The sequence below is a fragment of the Schistocerca americana genome, chromosome 2 (genome assembly GCF_021461395.2).
Source record: "Schistocerca americana isolate TAMUIC-IGC-003095 chromosome 2, iqSchAmer2.1, whole genome shotgun sequence".
NCBI lineage: Eukaryota > Metazoa > Arthropoda > Insecta > Orthoptera > Acrididae > Schistocerca > Schistocerca americana.
Window position 1 is genome coordinate 1,007,030,405 of NC_060120.1, and position 14,827 is coordinate 1,007,045,231.

The 14,827-nt window shown below is 44.6% G+C and overlaps 1 protein-coding gene across 1 annotated transcript in view; it reads left to right on the top strand.

Moving 5' to 3' along the window:
• The first annotated feature begins 243 nt into the window (after positions 1-243).
• Positions 244-14,827, top strand: part of LOC124595113 (cyclin-dependent kinase 5 activator 2) — a 328,835-nt gene continuing 314,251 nt past the window's right edge. Inside the window, exon 1 of the mRNA XM_047133711.1 lies at positions 244-1,522. Coding sequence (XP_046989667.1) covers positions 515-1,522 — 1,008 coding nt within the window. The 5' untranslated portion in view covers positions 244-514. The remainder of the gene's footprint in view (positions 1,523-14,827) is intronic.

Genomic DNA, 14,827 nt, shown 5'->3' on the forward strand with positions numbered 1-14,827 from the left:
GCCGAGTATCGAGTAACTGCGACGCGCGTGCGGGGGTGCGGCAGACGCAGAGCAGTCACGTGACGCGCGGGCGGCCAATGGGCGAGCGGCAGAAGGGAAGGGTGAGCCCGGCGCCGCCGGTAGCGGGGTCTGCAGGGGCAGCGGCTTAGGGCGCGGTGGGGAGGGGTGGGGAGGGGAGGGGGCGGCGCTGCGCTGTGACGAGGGGGTGGCGGCGGCGCCGGCGGCCAGTACTCTGCGAGCCGCCCTGCGAGACGCGCTCACGCTGTCGACTCGGGAGTGGCGTTCCGCAACAGAGCTGACAGTGCCGGGCTTTTGGAGGCGGACAGCGCGCTCCCCGGCCCCGCGGGGGACAGAGAGCAGCAGCGGCGGTGCGGAAGGATGCGCGGCCAGCGCCAGGGCCGCCGGTGCTGACGGGCTGCAGACGGCCGGCAAGCTGGTGCTCCACTACCTGCGGCAGGTGGTGTGGGGCTACGCGGAGGGGCAGCGCCTCAGCAGCAGCGGCGGCGACGCGCTCATGGGCACCGTTCTCAGCTTCAGCCCGCGAGAGCGCCGCCCAGTCTACTCGAGCACCGGTTCGATAGGCGGGGGCGGCGGCGGCGGCGGCAGCATGGGCGGCAGCATGGGCGGCGGCGGCGGCGGCGGGGGCGGCGGAGGCGGCTGTACCGTCAACAACGCCGGCTCCGTCACCGACTTTACGCTCAACAACTACAGCTACGAGCAGCTCAACAACGCCAAGAACCGCGAGAACAAGACCGGCGGTGGCAACAACAACGGCGACAACCCGACGCCCATAGTCGGCTCGCTGCCCAACGGCAACGCCAACGCCACCACCAACCACAACCACATCAACAACAATGAGAACGCGCGCATCATCTCCGAGAAGAACGCCCTCGAGAAGAACTTCAAGAAGCACTCGCTCTTCATCAACGCGCTCAGCTGGAAGCGGTTCTCCACCACCAACAATAACAAGAAAAAGCTGGACAATAAGAATAAGAACTTGACAGCTTTCCGGCAACCGCTGGTGGACAATATCCACCCGCTGGTGGTGGACAAGAACAAGAACCTCCAGAAGGCGGCGGGCATCACCTGCTACTACAACCCTCCGGTGAAGACCCTGAGCGAAGGAAGCAGCCTGCAGCCGCGGCCGTCGCTCACCACGACGACCAGCACGGGCACGAGCACCGCGGCGGACGCCGTGCGCGCCAACAACGTCAACAACAACAGCCAGCAGGTGTGCGAGAAGCTGGGCCCCAAGGCGGCGCTGCTCGGCGGGTCGGCGGCTCCCGCGCCACAGCCTCCCGGGCCGCCGCACCACCACCACCACAGCCACCACCAACACCACCACCACCAGCACCAGCCCGTCCCAAAGAAGACGGTCATCCAGGCCTCCACGTCGGAGCTGCTCAAGTGCCTGGGCATCTACCTGCACAACAAGTGCTACCGGCTCAAGGACTTCCAGGCTGGCGACGCCGTCATGTGGCTGCGAACCGTGGACCGCAGCCTCCTGCTGCAGGGATGGCAGGTTAGTCGCCTCCGCTCAGTTGCAGCGCTTCGCGCGAATCACATTTCGGTACCGCTTCAGTGCGCCCTTACTGCCAAAGTAAGGAACAACAAACGCTCTACAAGGTGCTTCTAAAATAGTGACCAACACTTACCTATGGATTCCTTACCCAAAAATAAGAAACAAAATTACCTCAACACAGGTGCCAAAGTAAGGAACAACAAACATTCAACCGGGTGATCAAAAAGTCGATATAAATTTGAAAACTGAATAAATCTCGGAATAATGTAAATAGATAGGTACAAATTGACACACATGTTTGGAATGACATGGGGTTTTATTACAACCAAAAAAATACAAACGTTCAAAAAATGTGCGACAGAAGGGGCTTCATCTGATCAGAATAGCAATAATTAGCTTAACAAAGTAAGACAAAGCAAAGACAATGTTATTTACAGGAAATACTCAATATGTCCACCATCATTCCTCAACAATAGCTGTAGTCGAGGAATAATGTTGTGAACAGCACTGTAAAGCATGTCCGGAGTTATGGTGAGACACTTGCGACTTCAGGTAACCCCTAAGCCAATAATCGCACGGACTGAAGTCTGGGGACCTGGGAGGCCAAGCATAACGAAAGTGGTGGCTGAGGACACGATCATCACCAAATGGGGCGCACAAGAGACCTTTCACGCGTCTAGCAATATTTTTTTTGTTCTAATAAAACCCCATGTCATTCCAAGGATGAGTGTCTATTTTTACTTCTCTATCTACATTATTCCGTGGTTTATTAAGTTCCAAATTTATACTGACTTTTTGATCATCCGGTATAAGGTGCACCTAAAATAGTGACCAGCACTTACCCACAGATTCCTTTCCCACAAATAAGAAAGAAAATTACCTCAACACAGGTGCGGAAATGCTTTTCTTCCTGCCTGTAGGTCTGTCAATATTATCATATCACTTCCATCTGTATTTCAGTTAACTCTTGAAAGTTCATGAACTGCCGTACTGGCGGATTAAAACAGTGAGCCACATAAGGAAATTGGCTTTCACAGGAAATGCTCTTACTGACTGAGCCACCCACGCATGACTCACGAACCGCCCTCACCACTTCCCATTTGTCAGCACGTCTTTCCTACTTTCCTGCTGTAACAGAGATTAGGTGGATAACGTACTAATTAATGTACGATAACTCTCCTTTAACCTTAGATCACTCAGTGGATAGTTATGTACGGATCATCTCAACGGGCTCTGCGTTCATTTGCCTTCATATCCTTCAGAAACATTTCTATTGTTTTGTGTCAAACTGATGGTTTAAATGAGATATCAGTGATAAAGCTTCTTTTCGTGCGCGAGTTACGGAAGCATAAGAGGAGGTACAAAATACTACTGTAAGCATGTAAACAATTAGTGTGAGATGCTGTGAACCATTTTCCAAGTTCAGCAAGTGACACTTGTGAATACCAGTTGCGTTAAATGATACAATATACGTGACAGTCTCATAAATCGGAAGCTAAGCATTTAATACCCCATAATGATGAGTACGTTGTTCTTCTTATTATTTCATGATGCTTTTGGCCCCCCCCCCATTGTTGTCCACTATTTTCCATACGTAGGGTCAATGCGGAGTCGTAATATCTTAGCTCAAATGCCGTCAGCGGTTATTTCAAAGTCTTCTAAATTTTCTTTATAGAAGCAGCAGATTTATGTCTATGTAGCGGTCATTTTTTACCTACACAGTAAAAAGTATCGTTTCAGTTTAGTTTCGTATGTGATACTCAGTGAGAAGAATAGTAGAGATGCAATGACAGCTAAAACTTGCTGGAGGCTTACGACGCTACAGGGAGATCAACACAGATGGTTTTGTACCTTCGCTTCCTTGTGAACTCACTACAGAACTCTCCACACACTGTATGCCCGCACACTAATCGTGTCTTCTATACTTGTTATCACTCACTTCGTTGGCTGCACTACTTCAAATTCTTTCCGCTTTCACATTTGAACTCACTTGTCTTAACACTGTTAAACGACCCACCTGTACTCTTCACCGAATATCAACGTGAACTAATCATAACAAGGTTCGCGATTGTTTTATAAATATTTCACACGAAAGGCGGATTAAAACTGGTGCAAGTCTACTGATTCGATGTAGCCTTTGCGACTCACTTATTGGTATCACTGTTTTCTCTAATTCAAGTAGCTACATAGTTCACTTTGAAGTACCAATGTTAGATTTCAGTTTCCTATCGACGTTGAGCTTAGTGGAGAGAGAAGACTAGTTTATTTGAGAATGATCTACGTAGTTATTTTAAGAAAGCACCCTCGCACTCGTCTGTATTGACTAAGAGAAAACACTGAAAACATAATAATAGTGGTCTGAGGCCTTTTTACACCCAGTCGTCCAGAATACTTGTCGTTTGACGAAACACTTGGTCGCTTCTGTATCAAGGGGATTAACATTCTATTGTAGAAAACTTACTATGAGCATCGTACACGGAAACTGTGCATCGCCAAGTGTAATTCATGTATTGAGCTAAGCGCTCTTACCTTTGGTTAATAGATCCAAAGATTTGCTGGTAATAGTTCACCTGCTCCTTATTCGTGATATAAAGCTACTTGCTTTTCATAGCTTTCGCTTTTTTAGATGCTTCGCCATACTCCATTTTTGTTATCCGAATGAAAGATGGGAAGGGAATAATATATTCTGGACGAGAGACAAAGACTGAATTAGCTAAAATCCTCAGTAATTTTACTGTAGACAAGACGAGCATCGTCTAGTATTAAGCCTCATAAGTGGATTACTTTCTGCATAGTTGAAGTTGGTGTTCGTACTGGTACAAAACTGCTGATTGTTGACATGGTGACTGTACTGAAGACGCGGCTTTATACATCTTATCTAACACACTCATATTATCACAATAAATCTTTCACTTCACAACTCATGGAGTAATACCAAATACAAGTACCCGTCAATAGATAATACATAACACTGAGTTTTCGTTATGTCCTTAATGTTTCAAAAGTCGTATATCTTCCAGGAATGATTAAACTATCATATTAAAGTCTAATCCAATACACGTTTCTTTTTCCCGTATCGGGACCTCTATTAATTTTTATTTTTAATGTTTATCATGCCTCCCACGGTGTAGTTCAAATTACAGGATGTTCATAAAACTTCGTGTTGTGTTGTCTTGTTTTGGCTCATCATCTGATTATCTTTGTTTAAAAAAGATCCATGACATGTAGAAAGTCTTGAATCTTATATTGGAATCTGATAATCATGTAAAAGGAATTGGCATCTCAAGTTATATTCTGACAAAGAAGAAAAAAAACATTTTGCAAGCTTTAGGATTTCCTTTAATGTCTGTCAGTGTTTACTATAAGATGAAACGTCGGTTCGCAAAAGGGAAAAATTCTGAAAAATGTCACAACTGCCTCGGTGCATTTTTAGCAACACCAGTTTCGATTACTGAATGAATTTTCTAGCGTTGTTCGAGCATGCTAGAACATTTTAACATGACTATTCACGAACCGAAACCGGCATTCCCAATAAACTAAGGAGCACCTTTAGCTGCTGTTACATTACCATGACATTATCAAGTGAATACTACCGGAGATATCTTGTCTGTTGATTACTCACTGGGTTTGCCAAGATATTTGCATGTTGATCTTCCGTGTCTACATCTTATCTATGAGATCATGAGCACCTGTAATGAAATTCAATCACAGTTCTTAAACAATCGATGTCATCCCCAGCTGGCTTCCTTTGTCTTAAAAGCTTGCTTGGAATGTCTAAGGCATGTGTGGCTGCTTATATTGGCAAGAAATTACAAGGAAAATCGTAGTACTCGCTGCACTCGGAATCGGAGACGCACGAAACAGATCGTCTGCTCCGTTTATCATGTGAGCCACTGTATACTTTAAAAGCTGAAAGTGTAAAGAATCTTTTGCAACCACTGCAGCGTGTATTTATCTGAACAGCACTCGTAAAGGGTTGTGGTAGTCTTTTCTTCCAGGAATTTCTCGCAGTGGAGATAAGAACCGAGAACGCCATCTTGTTGTGGTCGTTCGCCCATCTTATCTGCACATGGCGTAACTCACTTCTGCTGACTGCGGCAGCAAACTGGCTCTTGTGGCGTAGATCATCCTCTGCAGTCCATCAAACGCGATTTCCAGCTGAAATTTGTGCGTAAACACATCCTCAGTGACGAGTAACAGTGACATGTGATTAAACCGGTACTACCAAATCGTAACTAGCAGAAAAAGTATCTTTCGAACAACCACGTATCGAACCTTCCACCTCTGTGTATCTAATTTGGCACCGGCTGCCAGAAAAGAATACCAAAACCGGCTTCTCGGTACTAGATGTCGGTAGACATGATTTTGCGAACATCGCCTTCAATGTTGTTGACTTACATTCTAATACCTAAAATGTTCTCACATAACAATGAAAGATCGAACCTAATAAAGACATTATAGCCTAGTATGTGTACGGGTACTGTACATCGAAATCTTTGACAGTAACGTGGCGAAAATAGCTCGAGAACGTGTTTTTTAACCATTTCACTTAATACCTTCAACCACACTCAAGCCAGAAGCTGTTAAACCTGGAGCGAACGCAGGCTCTGAGTTCGTAAATCATGGCCTTGAAGGTAAAAGTACTTTTATTTTTAAAGAAGGTAATGTGTCGAGAAAGGGAAGATACTGTCAGGTACACGTGCAGAACATACTCGAACACGTTGTGAAAACTGAGCTATATGAGACAATGGTCCCAAATACGTTAAGTTTTGTGGTCGTATAATATAACTTGTACATCCTATATGACCATGTACGAATGCCCAGACGCTAGACAAATTCTCTCTTAAACAGCGGTTTCAGTGTCTAATGTAGGTTCCTCTAGCTACAAAACCTTGTTACAATCGTGCACTTTCAAGTCAGTAATGGATGTTATCGTGGGAGATAATGTTCCAAGTTACTTTTACGTGCAGTCGAAATCTCTCGAGGGCCGTTGTTAGTAATACCGAACTGTCCTATCATGTTCCATATGTGATCAATGAAGGACGGATCAGATGGCGGTACCGGCCGCTGTGGCCGCTTCAGTCCGGAACCGCGCTGCTGCTGCAGTCGCAGGTTCGAATCCTGCCTCGGGCATAGATGTGTGTGATGTCCTTAGTTAGGTTTAAGTAGTTCTAAGTCTAGGGGACTGATGGTCCATGGTGGTTAGAGCCATTTGAACCATTTGAATCAGATGGCGGTAGTGGCCTTGTAAGTTTCTTAGACACTGTGCCTGTAATGGTAAACAGTTTGCGTGGAGGCTTAATCTTGCTGGAAGAGTCTGTCTCCCTAGTTATATACATAACACAGTAAAATGGGGTAAATGGTGTTGTTTATGTGTTCTGTAATGTTCCATCAACAAGCAGCAGAGGTGCACAGTAATTTTAGACTATAACCGCTCATACCCTAACGGCCATCATCAGTCCTGCGTGTATCTGCATGCCACTCTACGACAATCCTCTCTCATCTGGTTCATAGATTACGCGAACAGCCATTAATGATACAAACATCACGAAATGCAAATTGGTGCGACTCATTACTTCAGTTGCGTCTTCCACTAGCCCACTGGAGATGAAATGAGGCATTGGTTCCCATGCTCGTGATCCTAATTCCAGCAGACGTTTCTTGAGTATCCAGTCTGACTCTCTGGAAGCACTATTGCTGCTAATTTGTGGTACGGTCGCCTTGTCAACAGCAATGGCTACTCGCCTGACGCAGGGGAGTGGGTGTGAAGTGGTACACTGTTGACGTCCACTTCCAAGAGTGCAGCCCCGCTGGAACAGCTGTAGCATCACTGCTATATAAATGAAATCTCTCGCCTTTGTAAGTGGTGGGCCAAAAGCGAGTGCCCTTCGTAACGCATTTTGAAGACGTTAAGGTAATCTTCTTTGTTTATGATACTTGTAGATACAAACGCCAGAGTGCACTGCTATTAAATCAAACATCGCTGACATAGTTCATTGTTGATTCTGACCTGTTGTAGAGATGTTTTCTAATGAAGAAAGAGTTTTTACTTTAAAAATAGTAACTGGAGAGAACTGTCAGGACCTATTGACAATCCATGCCAAATAACGTACGACGAATTCAACTTACTTTACTTTCAACATGATGGAACCCCACCGCGTTATGCAACAAACATGCGAAACTGCACTGATGAGGTATTGGGTTGGAAAGTTACTGGACGGCGGGGAGCAATAGAAATGCCTCCCAGATCTTCTGACCATACAACAATGAATTTCTTTCTTGGGGTTACGTTAAAGTGTATGCTGCAAAACCAGAAACAATTGAGGTCTTGAAAGAGGCTATTTCCAGCGGTTTTCAAGACATTTATTCTAACAAACGACTGTGTTAACAAGTATACTTAAGCATTCCAGGTCGTCTGATGAAATGTATCAACAAAGGGTGGGTGTGAAATGGTAGACTGCTGCCGTCCACTTACAAGAGAGTGACTATAATTCTGCAGCCCCGTTGGAACAGCTGTAGCATCACTGAATATATATCAAATGACATCTCTCGCCTTTGTGCGGCGTGGGCCAAAAACGACTACCCTTCGTAATGCATTCGAGAAAGAATGTTATAAATAATCCTGCAGCTTCAATAAAGCGCTCAGTTATTTCAGAATTCCAGTTGTTTGTTTTGTATTCAATAAAGTTACGACGTGTAGTGACTTTTGGCCTACCCTGTACACTGTGCAATCTTTGGAAGGACCATTCAACCTACCACAGTACGGCCCCGATGAAATTGTGCTCGTCCACGACGTCTTGACACTTCTGAAATGCTTATTAGTTCAATATTTGCTCTAAGAAACGAACATCTCTTGGGGCAAGTAGCTTATGGCTGTGGTAAGCCCTGTATTTTCAAGTTCATTTCGAAATTACTGCTTCATATTTTCCATATTTTCCTATCCATTTCCTATTCATCCCATGGCCAGGCTAACAACCCAGCCCTCTACTCAGTTTCTGTCTCATACCATTTATCGTCGTCTTAAGAAGAAAACGGAATACAGAAAAGCCAAAATAACAGTTGGAGGAATTAAACGCATAATCTTCAACGTTAAAAATGCAAAAGAATTCTACTGTTAAACGCAGAGGAGAGAGCTGATGTCTGGAAAAATATGCTGAGGGCCTCTCCAAGGAGAGGGAACTGTCTGATATCGAGAGAGAAGAGATGGGTGTCGATGTGGATTTCCACGTCAACAGGGACCAAGCACACCGCAAGAACACAAAAGCAGTGTTTACTGAAATCCGAAGTTTTAATTTTTCGAGTGTGGTCATTATAAACACGTACTGTGTTTCTATATCTATCTCCACAATAGATGACCTACTCGGTAGGACGACGATTCAAACCCGCGTCCGGCCATCTTGATTTAGTTTTCCGTGATTTTCCTAAATCACGTCAGCCAATGCGGGGAGGTTCCTCTGAAAAGGCACGGCCGGTTTCCTTCGCCATCCTTCCCTCATCCGATGGGACTGATGACCTCGCTGGTCCCTCCTCCAATTCAACCAATCAACCAAACAACAGATGACCATGCAAATGAGGAAAGGTATTACAGAAATAAGTGTGGCAAGCTATATACTAATTATATGAAGGTCCTACAAAGCCGGACATTCTAGACTAGAGAATAAAACCTGAATAAGAGACATCCACTGATGGTAGCACATACGTGCTGAGGCATGTTTAGACAGGGAGAACAATATATGTTTACTTAACAGTAGAATCAGAATTCTCATTTGCTCAATGGGGTACCAAAGTGCACACAGTTTGCTACCAAATGTCCGTGTAAATAATTTGATCTTGATTTTTAATGGAGATCATTGTTTCAATGTTTTATTGTAACCCCCTTAGTTCAAATTCAGTTTTTCACACATGGCATCAAAATGCGTTTATCAAAAATATTTGCCACGTAGTGAAACGCCCACCAATCTGAAGGCATAAAGAATTTCATGTACACGATGCGAAGGGTATGAACTGAAACTAATACTTACCGAATCATCAATAGTAGCCGCACGTCTAACCTTCCGTGGTTAAGATCATAAGATATGTCTGTAGTTTCAAGGGAAAACGCTTTCTTTGGCGGTTGTGCTAGAGATAATTGCCAGTGAATTCTTGCGACGTGTCTAAAGTAGTGTGTGTATATGTATGTGGTGCGTGTATTCAGTGCTTTTTGCTGCGAATGAGACTGAACGGAGAGGATGAAAAATGGCACTGGTACACAGCCTATACCCATCTAACAACACAAGCCGGATCGCTGAGCTCAATGCACTAAACATATGCGAGACCACAGCCAATGATATACTTGCCCTGAGCCAACATTTTACATAACGTTTAACATGTTCGCGCCAGCGCTGAGAAATATGTTTCTCGCTAAGGGATGAAATGAAATGATCGTATGGCGTTGTTGGTCGGGATGTCCCAGTCGCGTTCGGTCGCCAAGTGCAAGTGTTGTTGCATTCGGCGTCACATTGGGCGATTTGCGGCCGATGATGAGGACAACACAACACCCAGTCCACGAACGGAGAAAATGTCCGACCCGGCCGGGAATCGTACCCGGGCCCAGTGCATGGGAGGCGAGCACGTTACCACCCAGCTAAGCAGGCGGACTCGCTTATGGGTGGCGCGCCTTTTTCTGCTTTCCTTCATCTGATGCCGCTGCTTTTCCTGTTTCTCGCGATGGGGCTGTGTCATATTCAAAGGACGTAGGTTACTATTTTGATACACTGACCTTTTATTTCGAAAGTGGCATAAATCCATTCCTTTAAAACTACGAGATATCACATATAACAATTTTACACTAAATTAATCACAAATTATGTGATATTTCATTTGTGCAGAAAGCTCTCTTCTTCAAGAGTCAAACAAAACTGTATTCAAGCTTTCGTTGTGCCTAGCAGATAGGTACTACATCGTAAGTCGATATGTTGTTAGTGGCACAATTTGGCAGAGTCTAGCATGAGCCACTGGTGGAACACGCCGGCGTGATCGTGTCAGATTTGCTTTATTGGTAATGGTATTCAACTGTTGATAAATCAGGGTACGCGGAACATTTCGAATCCTGAGTTCTTATGACTCTTCATGCACCTCGGTAGTATTGCGAGGATACTTATCCCAGCCACGAGCTGAACTTCCTCTTCGATGTAAGATAACTAGGTTTATGATCTGCATGTGACACTTAGTGAGGGTACCTGCCGTCCTCTAGACCAGACTGACATGGTCAGCGCCTACGGATGCTCGCCATCAACAGACACCACCACTAGTTTCACTTCTCGTAGCAGTCTGAACTCCGGACTACACCAATACAGGTATACCATGTGAAAGAGTTGTTAGATGCATATAATTCATACTTTCGACTGGAAGTAGTTGATGAAATTTTATATTTAGGCCAGCTGTAGACGACTGCTTGGATAGAAAAAAATAATAAATAAATAAATAAATAAATAAATAAATGAAGTGGCGTGAAGTGCTTTTCGTAAACTAGCTAGAGCTTTCAAAATTCCAGTCATGGTTTATACGATGGGGAAGTTTGAGTGTCTCTTACCTAGTGGTGATTTTAAAACCTACAAATGGATTAGGGAAACATACGGGTGAATTATTATGTAATGTTGACAGTACCTAAAATAAAACAGAAGAGACAGGGACGTTTAGCAAGACAACTAAATGCTAGATGGCCAAGGAATTATTTTCCTAAGACATGAGACTAAGGCAACGGCCTGAAGGAATGTAGGTGCGTGACATTAGAAAATATGTAGGAGAAAAATGGATGTGTATGGTTGAAGACCGTGATGCATGGTACGTTTGGAGGAGGCCTTTATTATTGATTGTTGATAATAATGATGATAGTGGTTACCGAAACATTCCGAGCACAAATAACACAGAGACTGGTGTCTGAATGACCCCTTGCTAAAGCCACGGAATTACTGCTATCGACTTTCATACAGTTGTGTGATTTAACATCTACGTTAATATTGGAGGTAGGGGGAGGAAGGGATTTGCGGTTGTGTTCTCCATACATCTGCTGTGTGGTGTGTTTTACAATCCTACGTCATAACTTAAGTCGGCGCCTTGTTTTGTTTTTAAACCACACGTGCGTAGGATTGGTGAATACTCGTCTTGAAAAATAGTTCAGAAGTTGAGTCCAATGTCGGATAACCCGGTGTGTATTGCTTTACGGATAACTACGGTCAAAATGCTTGCAGTGGAAATTCTTGCGATCGAATTATTTAGCACCACATATGATCTCACCACCCTCCGCTAAGCTACACAATTACCAGATCGCACAACGCCTGTTGCCATAATGAGCACATCTCCATCTATTGAGTGATAGACGATGCTTGAATCATCCGACCGAAAGTATTGTTCCAAACGTACAACTCACAATGTGCGTTGTAGCCGGTGCGTTGTTTCAGTAACGAATCCGCAAGATATGCAGGTGACGTAGCGACATTCAACTGTATTAGATCATACATGGTTACGTACAAGGTTAGCAGGGACATGACGTCGGTCTTTCCACTGCTGCGAAGCGCGGCATTTGTTGACACGTGCTAAAAGACCCCACGTGACGCGGCCCAACGTAACTGACGTCTGCCCGGTTAAATAACTCGTGCGTACATGCAGCGCGTCGTACAAGGGGAGGCCGCCAATTGTGAAATTCAGATTCGATTCATACTGCGCATAATAAAAGCTCATGGCCAGAGGTGTAATGTGGCAAAGCACCAAGATGCACTTCTCAGCCGTTGTCGAGAAAAGTTAAAAGAAACAGTTGCGGTGAAATACTCTCTACGATTAATAATTTTCCAGAGCGTCCTGAAGGTCGCCGGATCGAATCCCGCGCCATGTAACTTTTTTTTTATTATTAGTTTTTTGTAATTCAAATATATATATATATATATATATATATATATATATATATATATGAATTGCTTACGCATGTTGGTGAAGGCGGATCGCTCTCCAATTGTACCGCCTCCATTTTTCCGTTTGTTTAACAGGGTGTACCAAAGCTCTCCCGTCCGCACTGATTTTCGACGATGTTATAAGTTGCGCTAGGGACCGCATCTACCTTCTTTCGAAGTTATCAGGCAACTACGCTGTTATGCGGCGGCTCGTTTCGGCCCATTCAACATCTGTCCTTCAAGTGTAACGAGCGAGTAACGGAGTTTATATTTCATACCTGCCACAGCAAATTTGTGTTCGTGGGGTTTCTATTCTAATTCGAACGTTTGACTTACGCTATACGTATTCGTTTCTGAATATCGTTTCTACGTCTTCCGTTAACTATACGTGGTTAACATTATGAAGACAATTAATAACATTTGTGAAATACAACTTTGTTTGCGGAAAACATAATGATGTTCGAAGTCCCCAGTTTTTCCACGACAAACGACTTTCAACAACTTACTATATGCATAATTGTTGCAACTGATTGCCGGGAAGTATATATATATATATATATATATATATATATATATATATATATATATATATATATATATGTATGAATTACAAAAAACAAATACTAAAAAAAAAAAGGTGGGCATGGCGCGAGATTGGAACCGGCGACCTTCGGATTACGAACCCGAGCGCTTACCGCTGCACCACAACGGTGTAGAAAATTATTAATCGTAGAGAGTATTTCATCGCAACGGTTTCTTTTAACTGTCGATTTTCTCGACAACGGCTGAGAAGTGCATCTTGGTGCTTTGCCACATTACACCTCTGGCCATGAGCTTTTATTATGCGCAGTATGAATCGAATCTGAAATTCACAATTGGCGGCCTCCCCTTGTTAGTCTGAGTCATGTTCGACATGTAATCAGGACGATTGCCGTCGTCTAACAGTGCACTTTCTGTTTTCATGAACCTATCACCGAACACAGTTTCTAAATAACAATCTATTCCTGTATTCTAGAGCTGCTGTATGTTTATGCATTGTGATTCCATTAGGCTGACAGAAGCCAGAATAAGTAAACATACGCCAGTTGTACAACATCCTGGAATGTGATTTGCATCATATCTCTCTAAAGATTCCGCCCTTTCAATACAGGGTGCTTAAAGAAAAGTGTCACACTTTCCTATAAATGGAAATGTCGTGTGGCTAGGGCCTCCCGTCGGGTAGACCGTTCGCTTTCCTATAGCAGGTAGTATTCGCCAAAAATAGAAGAAAAGTTCCTGTAGGGCTATTCCATGAAAAGTGAAGGTTTTGTTACGTCTGTAAGACGTCAGGTTCCTTTGATTAGTAGCAAAACAATACAACGTACGTCTTCAAACCTTCGCTGTGCATTGTTCATATTCAGGTCTACCTGTCTTCTTTTCATTTTCATGTTAGTACTTCAATGTCAGTGGTACAAATGTTACGTCCGCAACCACGGAATGATCCCTACAATGATGTGTGTGAAAAGCAATACATATTTAAATATGGACCAATCTCTCCTCTCTTTCCCATCTAGTACAAGTAGGCAATACAGGCAGTACAGTGTTCAAGAAATAGGTAACGAGGTACCAACCACAGTTCCTCCTGCTTGGCCGGGTAATTTTCTCCTGTAGAGGTTCGATTGCCATCTCCATATGACGCAATTGCTGAGGCCGTGTGGCAGCCGTTAAGTGGGAGTATGTGATACGCAAATAACACTGCAGCCTCTCTCCGAGTCTGTCCCCGTACTGCTGGAGAGGTGGGACACTGTATTTATCACTACATTCAAGCTTATGAATGTCCACTAACTGTATACTAAAATACTAAACTCCGCCCGATCAGGACATGAAGGTCCAACGGTACCGACCGGCCGCCGTGTCACTCTCAGCCCGCAGGCGTCACTAGGTGCGGATCTGGAGGGGCATGTGGTCAGCACAGAGCTCTCCCGGCCGTATGTCAGTTTACGAGACCGGAGCCGCTACTTCTCAATGAAGCAGCTGCTCCGTTTGCCGCGCAAGGGCTGAGTGCATCCCGCTTGCCATCAGCGCTCGGCAGACTGGACGGTCACCCATCCAGGCGCTAGCCCAGCCCGACAGAACTTCGGTGAACTGACGAGAGCCGGTGTTACCACTGCGGCAAGGCCGCTGGCATTAACTATAAACTATCAGATCGAAATAATCTGGGCACCTATTAATGAACATTAATACGAGGTGTGTCGACCCTTCGCATTTAAGATGGCTTCAACTATGCTGGGCAAGCTCCAGTGAAGTGTCTGAAATGGCAGACCGTTCTCCCTCAAGAGCAGAAACCAGAGAAGATAGTGATGTTGTAATCTGGGGTCTGGAGCGAAGTCGACTTTCGACT